Source organism: Bactrocera tryoni, chromosome 4 (assembly GCF_016617805.1).
Source record: "Bactrocera tryoni isolate S06 chromosome 4, CSIRO_BtryS06_freeze2, whole genome shotgun sequence".
In the NCBI taxonomy this organism is placed as follows: Eukaryota; Metazoa; Arthropoda; class Insecta; order Diptera; family Tephritidae; genus Bactrocera; species Bactrocera tryoni.
In genome coordinates, this window is record NC_052502.1 from 62,704,670 (window position 1) to 62,717,863 (window position 13,194).

General features: G+C 37.5%; 3 protein-coding genes across 3 annotated transcripts; 1 reads left to right on the forward strand and 2 right to left on the reverse strand.

Annotated features, from left to right (window-relative positions):
• Positions 1-1,977: 1,977 nt before the first annotated feature.
• Positions 1,978-4,984, reverse strand: LOC120773419 (zinc finger protein 239-like). The gene is made up of 5 exons (XM_040102293.1): positions 4,140-4,984; positions 3,987-4,082; positions 3,676-3,926; positions 2,775-3,621; positions 1,978-2,697 (listed from the first exon to the last, which is right to left on the reverse strand). Exons 1-5 carry the CDS (start codon positions 4,787-4,789, stop codon positions 2,229-2,231), a joined length of 2,313 nt encoding a protein of 770 aa, XP_039958227.1. The 5' UTR covers positions 4,790-4,984; the 3' UTR covers positions 1,978-2,228.
• Positions 4,985-5,194: 210 nt separating this feature from the next.
• On the forward strand, positions 5,195-5,847 carry LOC120773423 (39S ribosomal protein L14, mitochondrial). The gene has a single exon (XM_040102296.1). The coding sequence runs from the start codon at positions 5,289-5,291 to the stop codon at positions 5,805-5,807; it is 519 nt and encodes a 172-aa protein (XP_039958230.1). The 5' UTR covers positions 5,195-5,288; the 3' UTR covers positions 5,808-5,847.
• Positions 5,848-5,862: 15 nt separating this feature from the next.
• LOC120773420 (DNA replication complex GINS protein PSF3) lies at positions 5,863-6,914 on the reverse strand. The gene is made up of 3 exons (XM_040102295.1): positions 6,649-6,914; positions 6,194-6,588; positions 5,863-6,134 (listed from the first exon to the last, which is right to left on the reverse strand). The coding sequence occupies exons 1-3, from the start codon at positions 6,749-6,751 to the stop codon at positions 5,988-5,990; spliced, it is 645 nt and encodes a 214-aa protein (XP_039958229.1). The 5' UTR covers positions 6,752-6,914; the 3' UTR covers positions 5,863-5,987.
• Between the last annotated feature and the right edge of the window lie 6,280 nt (positions 6,915-13,194).

The window sequence follows — 13,194 nt, forward strand, 5'->3', positions numbered from 1 at the left end:
GGCTGAACAGGCTGCAACTGCGGGGGTCACAGTGGATGTCTCCTCTACGCAATAGCTTCTGGAGGAACTTCAAGACTTGGATAACGGTGCGAGGGAGGATGCAGATAAGGACCAGTTCTTCATAGAACCGATCGAAAGTGAACCTACATCACACGACGTCAGCTTCCGCTGTCATCGCGAGCAGGTTCTAGTCGGATAACCTGGGCGATAATACAAGAGCGATGAGTCCACAAAGGACAAACGTAACTAAGTGCACCTCATTTAGGTGCCAGGTCAAAAAGGTATAGCTAGGAATGAACTGGCTGATGAGCTTGCCCGCTCTACAACATGCACCAAAATGGTAGGACCGGAACCTTTCATTGCGGTTGGTCCCCACACCTTAAAGGATATGCTCCGCAATAATGAAGCAGAGGGTAGGGAGAGGCATTGGCAACAACTCCCAGGCATGCGCTATGCCAAGTTGCTAATGGGTGGTTACAACCTCAAAAGGTTTAAATATGTAATCAATCTACCAAGGGAAAAACTCAGTCGCCTTCTACGTTGACCATTGTAGCCTTAAGAGCACTTTTTTAACACGGGCGTAGCTTCCGGTGAAAATTGCCGGTTCTGCGACTTAGAGTCTGAAACACCAGAACATCTACTAATGGAGTAAGCAGCAGTATGTAGGCTCAGGATTAGGCCTTGGGATCCATGTTTTCAAATCCCATAGCCTCAATAGAAAGTAGCAGTATATTGGAACTTATCAATTTGCTGGGGCTAGTTGAGACGCTGGTGCAATGCTCACTTACTTATCTAATATAATCAGTGCAGGTAAGAGTGGTCCCTTGGGGAGCATACCCTCAGGTAAAGGTAACTGCGAACAGCAAAGGTGGCGCGAATCCCTCAACAACTCCTTCCAGTTGGTAAACTAATCAGATTTGGAATTGAATCAATATTTTTATGCTTTTGTTATCGTTTTGGCTTTATGGCTAGATCATCCTGAAAATAAAAAACTTGGTGTGCTCAAATAGCTGCCTTCTTTTAAAATGCCAATGTATTTTTCGACAACTTTCCTTTAATTAAAGCTACGATTTCCGATTTCTTTTCTGTTGACAACACCATGCTCACTTTACTTTCTTCACTTTTTATTCGAAAGAAAATGGATGAAATCGAATGAAAACCCCGCTCACTCCTCATATAACGGTACTAATAAAAACTACAAAAACGCGATTAATCAATAACTAAGTGCGCCACACACTTTGTTGTTGTTTTAACGGAAATTCATTACCCGTTGGGATGGTAAATGGCCCGCGCCGCGTCAGCGTCCAAGGTGATGGGACCAGAACCATACATAGCGGTAGGATCCCACACTTTTAAGGAGCTGCTCCGCACGGAGGAAAGAATGGAGATAGAACGGTATTGGTAACAGGCATCAGGCATGCGCCACGCCAAACTGCTACTTGGGGGGTACAGTCTCTCCAGGTTCAAGGAACTTATTCACCTCCCCCGTGACAAATTCCGTCTCCTCGTCGCAATTTACACAGGGCACTGCAGGCTCAGGAAGCACTTGTCCAACATGGGCATAGTCTCCTGTGCTAACTGCCGGTTCTGCGACCTGGAACAGGAAACACCAGCACACCTAATCCTGGATTGCACAGCAATCTGTGGAAAAAGGTTTAAGGCCCTGGATTCCATTTATATCAGCAGGGATCACATCACCTCAGTAGCGCCCGGAAAATTCCTAGAGCTATTCAGGCTGCTGGGACTCTGGGAAGACATGTGATATCGAAGAGGGCACAATAGACCCTAGGTCGCGGTGCATTACCTCATAACATTTATCTATCTATCTAACTAGAATAGTAATAATATTGTTTGTAAATTTCAATGATGTGCACAAATATCCAATTGCATGCGTAGGCCCTACCATAAATAGTAACGCAGATAGTTGAAATTTTGTTGATTCGCTATAAATTAACATAATGTATAATAAAGATTACGTTAATTTCGAAATGTTTATTAGTCCATTCATAACAAATCTAAAGACCAAGTTGGACCTATCCCTATTGCACTTAAAATTATATTTAAATCAGTAATTATTAATTTTACGTATACACTACTTATATTGTTTGTTTTAATAGCACGGAATGTGCTGACGTGACTATTCTGCCGTTGGATCTGCTTTAAGATCCACATTTTTTATAGTTTAACTTCTCAAAAATCATGGCTTGAGTATGGTCAAAATATTGATCTTACTCTGATGATTGAACTGGTTGTAGAAGAGAACTACTTGCATTTTCTGCTTGCACTATTTGCTGATGAGGTTGATGTTGCATAATTTCTACATGATCACTACTTGGTTCTACCAAATTGTTGGTAGGAATTCCTCCTACAACTAGTGCCGGCACTTCACTAGTAGCGAATCTCTGTAAACGACCCGTTGCAGGCTCCATGTATATACCATGAGCTGCAAGTGCATGTTGTCGAAGTGCATACATTTGTAAGAACCCTGCATCACATTCAGGGCATTTGAAACGTTCACCTGTATGTCGTCGTATATGTGCTTTTAAATCATTGCTTTGAGCAAATCCACGGCCACATTCCTCGCATTTGAAAGGTCTTTCTCCAGTATGAGTACGCATATGAATGGTTAGATTGTAAGCACGATGGAAACCCTTGCCACATAGATTACATAAGTTTGGTTTGGTACCCGTATGATATCTGAAATATATTCAAACAAAAGAATAAGCGAAAATATTACTAAATTTTCGAAAGTGAACAAAATATTTAAAATCTACCTTTCATGTATTTTAACATCAGTGGCACGTGGAAAACCTTTTCCACAATATTGACATTTATATGGCTTTTCGCCATTATGACGTCGCATATGTACACGCAGATAATCATTGCGTACAAAACTTTCACCGCATACTGAACAAAGGAAATTTCTTCGATCACTATGATGACCCTTTTCATGTTCACGCAAAGCTTTACGTTCCTTAAAAGTGTCCTCGCAAAATTTGCAAGCAAATACGCGGTCTGTATGCATCAGTACATGTTTTCGAAGGTAAGTTCGGCTTGTAAATTTTTTCCCACAATATTCACAATTATGAATCTTATGAGCCTGAGGATCGTTACCATGACGGGTTTCTATATGCTTCGCCAGATCTACAGAACGTGCAAATGCGCTGTTACATTGATCACATTTGAATTCTTTCGTATGATGCAAGTTTATAATATGTTTTTTTAAGTGATCGCTACGCGCGAATCGCTTTGGACAATAGCTACATGCGTGCGCTTTTTCTTCGACATGGGTCAACATATGACGTCGTAGATGACAATGACGCGAAAAAGTTCGCTGGCACTTCGTGCATCGATTTTCAGAATTTGCTGTTTGGTCCACGGCAGAATTTTGGGCAAGAAATTCATCAACTACTTCTGTAATACGGCGCCGCTCTGCGACATCAGTTTCTGGCTCTACACTTCTGTTTAACTTTCGTTTCCGGACACTCAAATTCTGCATATCTCCATCATTTGAAAATTCAGATTCTTTTTTAATGCCATCTTGTGATCTGCTCTGGTCCCAATCAGGAGACATGCGTATAATGTCGAAATCATCCACTGATGCGTCTAATTCACATTTTACTATAAACAAAAAGTATTCAATATATATGTTTATAGTATTATATTCTTTCAAACCTTTGATACCAGCTTCATGTTCTATTTTCAATTGAGGTAATATATCTTCCGAAAATTCTGCACTATTCTGCGCTTCGTCATCACTTGATATGGGGTTGGTATCCATATTAATATCGCTTTCGACATCATCAGATGGATTTTGCCCACATTCAAAAAAATGAGATGGACCGACAAAGTTATCGTTGTCGATGGCATTAAACATTTTCTCGGACTTCAGGAAAATTTCAGGCTTCTGTGTATCTATAGGCGAACTATGTAAATTCCATCATAATAATTATTTTAAAGTGGTCATAACAGAAGAATAAAGTTACCTTTTTGTGCCAATATATTTGAAATCGTTTTGTTCATTATTTTTGCTTACATGACTTGAAAGCTCTATTTCCGGTTCCTTTAGAGAAACCCTAGGGCTGTTTAAGAAGAAATATTAAAAACTTAAACATAGAGTATCATAATAAAAATATTACCTTGACGATTCTTCAGCTTGATGGTGTACATTTCGCATATGACGATTTAAATGTTCTCTTCGAGAAAAACGCTTGCGACATATTGTGCATTGTATATCTAATGCAATACCCACACTGGGGTGCTTGTGAACTAAATGACTTCGCAATTGCCTAATGCGTTCAAAGCGCACACCACATATACGACATTGTAATTTACTGTTGTGATGAACTTGCTTTCGATGCTGCCGCAGTTCCAGCAAATCGAAAAATTTCATTTCGCACATTTCACATGGATGTAAACTCAGCTTATCAGTCTGTGTACCAAAATCCCTTCGTTCACTTAAAACAAAATTAGGGGGTTCTGTTTTGCCTTCCCTTCGAAAAATACTATTTTCTAAGCCTTTTAATGAAATATAAGCCTTTTCTACTCGTTGTTTAAAGTCATAAGCATCCCGAGCATTTTCCATGCAGAAGGAGCAAATTTTTTGTGGTAATATGTTATCAGTTGATATGACAGGAAATCGCGAACACTCGGATAATATATGCGCTATAGTTACTCCACTTTTATGTGTTTCTTGGAAAATAGAAAACAATTCAACATTTTCTTGTAAACATATTCGACAAATGTGGTTTGAGTTCACAGCAGTGTGCCATATATTTATAGTTTCCATTATCTTTTATTATTATTTAAATCACAAGAGGTGGGATCATTTTAACTCTCAACTATTTATTTCCTAAAAAATTAAATTTTAGTTTCATTTCGACTAATTATGTACTCAAGTGTAAATTAACAAAGTAAATTTTTATCGATAATCCTTTGCAAGTGATGTGTAATTATGAATTATCATTGTTTATTAAGGACAAAAAAAGTGATGGTATGATGTGGTAGACCACAATGTGACCTATTAAAATACTGTCATACTAAAAACTAAGCAGTTGTCTTTTAAAGTTGTAAATTATAAATAATAAAACTGTCGGCAAAAACTCGAAATTATAATTTTAATAGTAAGTAAAACTTCAATTCATGTAACCACTCTGTACACGAAAATGTTTTGTGGAACAAAACTCAGCTGTTTCGACATCCCCAATTAGACAATATTTTATTTTATAATAATTACAGCAAATTTTTGAATAACTTGAATAACTAAATAAACTCTAGTTTATTTCAAAATGTCGCGGTTATTGTTGACAAATTTGAAAACTGGCCCAACCACACATTTGCTTTCTACGATAAGTACAAATACATGTTTTACTCCAGGTCTGAATCATGTGGAGCGCCGGCAACAGATTCATCTTACGTCAACATGTAGTGAAATACGAAAATTAGCACGGTTGCGTGTAGTAGATAATAGTGAAATTGGAAAACGTGCCATGGCAGAAGGAAAACCACCAAGATGCATTCATGTATATAATAAGCGTTCTGTGGGTTATATTGGTGACAAAGTGCTTGTTGCCATTAAAGGTCAAATGAAGAAGGGTATATTGGTTGGATTAAAGCAAAACCAGAAACTAAAGATACCGAAGTTTGACAGCAACAATATTGTACTAATCGATGATAATGGCAGCCCTCTAGGTACGCGCATTCACGTACCCATTCCAACAGTTCTTCGTACCATACTTAAAGAAAAAACACAGGCTAAAGGAGCGGATTATACAAAGGTTCTGGCTATAGCAAGCAGATTTGTTTAAAATTGTGTCAATAAATTTAACCTACTTTGTTGTTAATGAACGAAAAAGTCTTTGATTTAATTTAATAAAGAACTTAGAAATGTGTAGTTATATCTGGCACAATCTTAAGTAACATCATCTATGGAAGTTTTAAGGTCTAATGTCAATTGATCTATCCTCAAATTGTTTAATAGTGGGTAATTAAATAGTAGGTCTCTTTCGCAATTGATCTGGTGATATACTTCCTCCGTCAAAATCTATTTGATTACGCTTTCGTTTCTTGCTATGCTCATGTACTAATTCACTTACGAGTATTTTATTAGATTTCATTTGAAGCCAATTCGTGAACTACATAATAAAAATATAGAACGTTAGGAAATGTTTTGAAATCAAATTTGTCAATTTACCATTGCATTTGTTTTTACACCAGAATCATATAGCTTTTGTTCGATGTCGTCCAAGCGATGTTCCGGTTTTCCATCCTCTGTTGTATGTTTAGAAATATCAAGTAAATGACGCACACGTTGCCGCATTGTTTCAAACACAATTCGACCAACGACATGATTGCGATCATAAGGAGTCAAGTAACGACCATATTCATAAAAATATGGATGCAATTTACCAAGCTCAATATGTGTTGTTTCCGCTTCACATACAGCCTTATGTACATTTTTATAGATGTCTGGAACATTTACAGTAAAATATGGATTGTTAACCTTCAATTCTTTTATGTACCATAATGGCAGATTCACTGTGCGACCAGAATTTAAATCATCTGTCTCTGCACCTGGATCAAGGAAACCTTTGCAACAAAAGTCAAATGATAAAACTTTTCAATGCAGTCTACTTTGTATGAACTTACCCATTTTTAATAGTTTCGTGTTCACTTTGCATTCGACCTTCTCTTGTGTAACAAATATGTCTTCAACAGCATAGTAATTTGGAAAATAGCTTTGATTGTCCATTTCGGTTAATACCTAAATAAATTTATTAATTGCCGAAACTTCGTACACTTGGCGCGCTTTAACTTAAATCATAGCAATTTCCAATTGTGTTTGTGGAACTGAAACAGATGTTTAAACGAAATACATATTGCGGACATTAGTAAGTTATATATCGTATTGGAACGTATTTTTTAAGTTATCGATTTTTGTATTATGGAATTTTGAACTACTGAGTACAAAACTACTATTTATTATGGTTTTTACTACTGTTGTGCGCCATATTTAGAAATTAATGTATTTGGTACAATTATTTTCCATTATTGGCATTGGAAATAAAATCGATGGATTAATACGGAAAGTTTGGAGAAAATAGAAGAGGCAGTACAAATAAGTCCCTGCATAATATAATAAAAACACTAATACAATAAAGAGAAATTCCTAGTAGGGGTAAATTTTAGAATAGTATCCCCCGATTTCGATGTTAAAATGGGTATGTACGAAAAAAAATATATATATGTACATATATGTATATATATATATATTCTGACTTATGGTTTTTGAGATATTTGCATTTAAAGTTCAAGAATTTAAATGCGTGTTTCTCCGATTTTAAATGAATTTTAAACTTATATTTTTAATTTTTATATCCACTAACACTTCACTAATTTGTTTCTACCCATTTATTTTATATTAAATATTGCAAAAATAACTTTAATTCAATGTTTAACTTTTGTTTAATTCTTTTCGTTCACACAATAACGAAAGGGTTGCTTTCTAACCAATAATCAGTGTTACCTTATGTACATATTTTACAAAAAACAAAAAAGCCAAAAAAATAAAGAAAACAAATAATACCTCAATGGCAGGAAATAAATAAAACATTGTTAGTTTTCCGCATATAATTCCTGTATGCGTTGGCGGCATTCGGCCTCGCTTCAAAAAAATAATCCTAGCCGATCCAAAACCGGGATTTATCCAGATAATGAAAATTCTGAAAGATTTTACATTGCTCATCACACGATAATGATGATTTGTATTGACGGCATAATCTGCATTTTTTACTTACTTTTATTCGATTACAAAATATGGTAACACTAATTTTTTGCTTGCTCAATCATTTTGTTATTTTATGAATAAGTGGATTTCAACGAAAGTTAAAAATGGAATCAGATTTATTTTTGCACTATTTAATACAAAACAAATGTGTAGAACTGAATTAGTGAAGTGTTAGTGTATATAAAAGCTAAAAATATAAGAGCAAAATTTATTATAAATCGAAGAAACACGCATTTTAAATTGTCCAATTTTTGAATTTTAAATGCAAATATCTCAAATATCATGAGTAAGCAGCCCACAGCTCACAGCCCCTCCCTCGAATAGGTTGAACGCACTTATCTAATTGGAGTTATTTTGATCAAATATTAAACTCATTATTATAATAATATTAAACCTAACAGTTGTTCCCTCCCTCCCGCCAGGAAACCCGTTCATATAACGGCATTTAACGGTACGTTAAAGAAAAATGTTAGAAACTGGAAGTAGTGACAGTAACAATTGAATGAAGATTTCTTTATTAAAACAAATCCTATCCTAATAAAAAATCTTAAAACTTTGAGGCTCTTTCATGATAGTGTGGAAAATAAAAAAACTCTGTTATGATATGTTTTTATAAAATAATGTTTACTTAAGATGTTCTACTTAATGAAATTTAAAATTTTAGTATAACTGTTAAATAAATTTCTTATTGCTATGGCTACATTTCCAATAAATTAATTCTTCATTTTTATACTCTTGAATGTTGCTACAAAGTATAATACTTTTGTTCATCTAACGGTTGTTTATGTCACCTAAAAATAATAATTAGATGTAAGGTTATATAAACATATATAAATGATCAGGCTGATAAGGCGAGTTGAAATCCGAGAGGCTGTTTGTCTGTTTGTGCAGGCGATAACTTGAGTAAAAACATGAGGCCGAATTCGTAAATGGATGTAATCGAGTCACTGTCATGCCAACAAAACGCCACTAAACGAAAATCTAAAAACTAAGTATTTAATTAAGGTATAAAACATAGGGAATTGCAGTAGCAATGGGCACATATGGGCTTAAAATTAAACAATAAAAATGGGCAGGCCCCGCTCTCTAAAAGCTTTAATGTACATCTCCTAAGCTACAATATTACTTGATTACCCCAATTACGCTGTAATATTGGATGAAATCTGGTGATAACCCCGCCCCTCCCCACACTAAAAGAGCGATAAATCGATAACTAAATAACACGCATTAAACTTAACACCTGGGAAAATACAAGAGGAATGGCCGTGCTCCAGTGCGGTTTACAACACCCCCCAATTCCCATATACCCAATTTAAAATTCCATTTGATTCTTTCACTTTCTAAAATCAAGCACCAATTAATGTATTGGGATGAAACTTTGCCCGAACAGTGTGCTTAAAGTAGACCAATTTATCACTGAAAGTGTCCAAATCTGACCAAAGCAATTCAAGTCCTCAGATACTGGATATGTGGATCAAAGTTCCAATCCCGAACTTTTTATCGGTCAATCTGAGAGATATAAAGGAGGTTTCCTACGTTTTTAAAGAAAAAAACTCAGAAACTTAAAATTTAATGGGGAATGTTTATTATCATAAGAAAAAAGATTTCTTCGCATTTATTTTTTAAAGATTATCTTTTCCAAAGGTTTGCCGCTGCTACGTCTCAGATGGCCCATCCGTTGAGTCCAATTTTCGATGACTCATTCAGCATTTCGACAGGTAACTGTTGAACGACACATGTGATGGCCTGAACCGAAGCGGGGTTGTTCGCATAGACTTTAGACTTTATATATCCCCACAGGAAAAGGTTTAACGATGTGATATCACATGATCTTGGTGGCAAAAATTTGGCTCGAAAAGTCAGATCTTCTTGGAACTTTTCAATAGCCTATAGAGCTAGGCGATGTCGCTTGGGAAGGTCGAGTGGCTTCAGTTCCTGCACAAGCTTTATCTTTTACGCTTTCAATTTTACGTCGAATCGACTATCTACTATTCGGTCGAATATTATCCAATAAAGAATGTTAGGTCTCAAGATGGGTGAAGGTGTTGCGAATAGTACGCTCAGTACTAGTTGTCTGATTATATTGCCCATTCTTTACAGAACGTTAATAATGCCAAACAATACTGAACAAATATAACATGGCAACAAAACGACTATTGAAAAACGTACCTCTGCTTGAATTATCCGTTATTTTAGTAATGTGAAAACCCTTTCTTAAGAATAGTAAGCCTGTATGTTAAAAGTGGGTTAAATCGTATGAATAAATTATTTAGCCGACGTATACGTAATAGAAAGATTCTCGAAATTCCAGTTGACGATATGACCCATACATCGGCAAATGTGTAAGTTATTTTAATAAAATTGAGGGTGCGTGAAACTAAATGGACAAGTTTTTTTAAAAATTATGTATATTCTTCTCCTTCTTCTTAATTGGCGTAGACACCACTTACGCGATTATAGCCGAGTTAACAACACCGCGCCAGTCGTTTCTTCTTTTCGCTACGTTGCGCCAATTGGATATTCCAAGCGTAGCCAGGTCCTTCTCCACTTGGTCCTTCCAACGGAGTGGAGGTCTTCTTCTTCCTCTGCTTCCCCCGGCGGGTACGGCGTCGAATACTTTCAGAGCTGGAGTATTTTCGTCCATTCGGACAACATGACCTAGCCAGCGTAGCCGCTGTCTTTTAATTCGCTGAACTATGTCAATGTCGTCATATATATCATACAGCGCATCGTTCCATCGAATGCGATATTCGCCGTGGCCAACGCGCAAAGGACCGTAAATCTTTAGCAGAACTTTTCTCTCGAAAACTCGCAACGTCACCCATCAGTTGTTGTCATCGTCCAAGCCTCTGCACCATATAGCAGGACGGGAATTATGAGTGACTTATAGAGTTTGGTTTTTGTTCGTCGAAAGAGGACTTTACTTCTTAATTGCCTACTCAGTCCGAAGTAGCACCTGTTGGCAAGAGTTATCCTGCGTTTTAGCTGAAGCGAACTAAAATAAGTTTAATGCTTTCGCAACAAATTTGAAAGTAAAGTTTTACCACCACCGGAAGGAATTTAACGGACTGTGATTCCTGCAAGTTACAGGTTAGCCCTTTTTTACTTGTTTAATATTAATTTAAAAATTTTCAACCCTTCACTAATTATTATTGTTTTTTTACAATAGCACTCAATACTAATTAAGATATCATTTTAATCGATATTTTGTTAATTAAGCTTCAGTGTTTGGGAGATATAGACATTAAACATATTAAGGGCCGGGATGATCCTTCCTAATGCGTTTCGTAGCACCGAATAACAGTTTTATACATTAATATAAAGCTTAGTTATGGACCATTATAGATTTCAATTAATGATATTTTTTGAACAGGGTAATAGTCCGATTCCGCCCATATTCAATGCAAACCTTTAAAGGTGCTAAGAAATCTTTGTGTATCAAGTTTTATTAAGATATCTCACTTTTTACCCAAATTAAAGCTTGCATAGGTGGACGTTTAGACAGTCACCTGGATTTCAACTCGGCTGGACATCCTAATGATTTCTATGTATACTACCTTTATATCTACGTGCATTAGTGTTAAGAGATATTAACAACCTCTAGGTGAGCAAAGCAGACGTTCCATTACTCGACCAGGAAGAAGTTCGAATAGTAATTGCCCGCCTCAAGAACAACAAAGCGGCAGGGGCCGACGGACTACCGGCCGAGCTATTCAAACACGGCGGCGAAGAACTAATAGGGGGCATGCATCAGCTTCTTTGTAAAATATGGTCGGACGAGAGCATGCCCAACGATTGGAATTTAAGTGTGCTATGCCCAATCCATAAAAAAGGAGACCCCACAATCTGCGCCAACTACTGTGGGATTAGCCTCCTCAACATCGCATATAAGGTTCTATCGAGCGTATTGTGTGAAAGATTAAAGCCCACCGTCAACAAACTGATTGGACCTTATCAGTGTGGCTTCAGACCTGGAAAATCAACAACCGACCAGATATTCACCATGCGCCAAATCTTGGAAAAGACCCGTGAAAGGAGAATCGACACACCCACCTCTTCGTCGATTTCAAAGCTGCTTTCGACAGCACGAAAAGGAGCTGCCTTTATGCCGCGATGTCTGAATTTGGTATCCCCGCAAAACTAATACGGCTGTGTAAACTGACGTTGAACAACACGAAAAGCTCCGTCAGGATCGGGAAGGACCTCTCCGAGCCGTTCGATACCAAACGAGGTTTCAGACAAGGCGACTCCCTATCGTGCGACTTCTTCAACTTGCTCCTGGAGAAAATAGTTCGAGCTGCAGAACTAAACAGAGAAGGTACCATCTTCTATAAGAGTGTACAGCTGTTGGCGTATGCCGACGATATTGATATCATCGGCCTCAACACCCGCGAAGTTAGTTCTGCTTTCTCTAGGCTGGCCAAGGAAGCACAGAAAATGGGTCTGGTAGTGAACGAGGGCAAAACGAAATATCTCCTGTCATCAAACAAACAGTCGTCGCACTCGCGACTTGGCTCTCACGTCACTGTTGACAGTCATAACTTTGAAGTTGTAGATAATTTCGTCTATTTAGGAACCAGCATTAACACCACTAATAATGTCAGCCTGGAAATCCAACGCAGGATTGCTCTTGCCAACAGGTGCTACTTCGGACTGAGTAGGCAATTGAAAAGTAAAGTCCTCTCTCGACGAACAAAAGCTAAACTCTATATGTCGCTCATAATTCCCGTCCTGCTATATGGTGCAGAGGCTTGGGCGATGACAGCAACCGATGAGTCGACGTTACGAGTTTTCGAGAGAAAAATTCTGCGAAAGATTTATGGTCCTTTGCGCATTGGCCACGGCGAATATCACATTCAATGGAACGATGAGCTGTATGAGATATACGACGACATTGACATAGTTCAGCGAATTAAAAGACAGCGGCTACGCTGGCTAGGTCATGTTGTCCGTATGGATGAAAACACTCCAGCTCTGAAAGTATTCGACTCAGTACCCGCCGGGGGAAGCAGAGGAAGAGGAAGACCTCCACTCCGTTGGAAGGACCAAGTGGAGAAGGACCTGGCTTCGCTTGGAATATCCAATTGGCGCCACGCAGCGAAAAGAAGAAACGACTGGCGCGCTGTTGTTAACTCGGCTATAATCGCGTAAGCGGTGTCTACGCCAATTAAGAAGAAGAAGAGAGGTGAGCAAAGCTACTAGTATATTCTGTTGGAACATTTTGCCGGAGTATAAAAAGCGTAATACAAGTTGTAATGGTTAGTCCATAAATTCCCAACTAGCAACTTTGCGGCTGCAGCCGAACCAATTAATATGTATGTATGTATGTTCGTATAACAACAAGCCTGTGAGTGTGGGCGCTTACATATTTACGTATGTTTGTATGCATGTATATAAGACTTTAATTT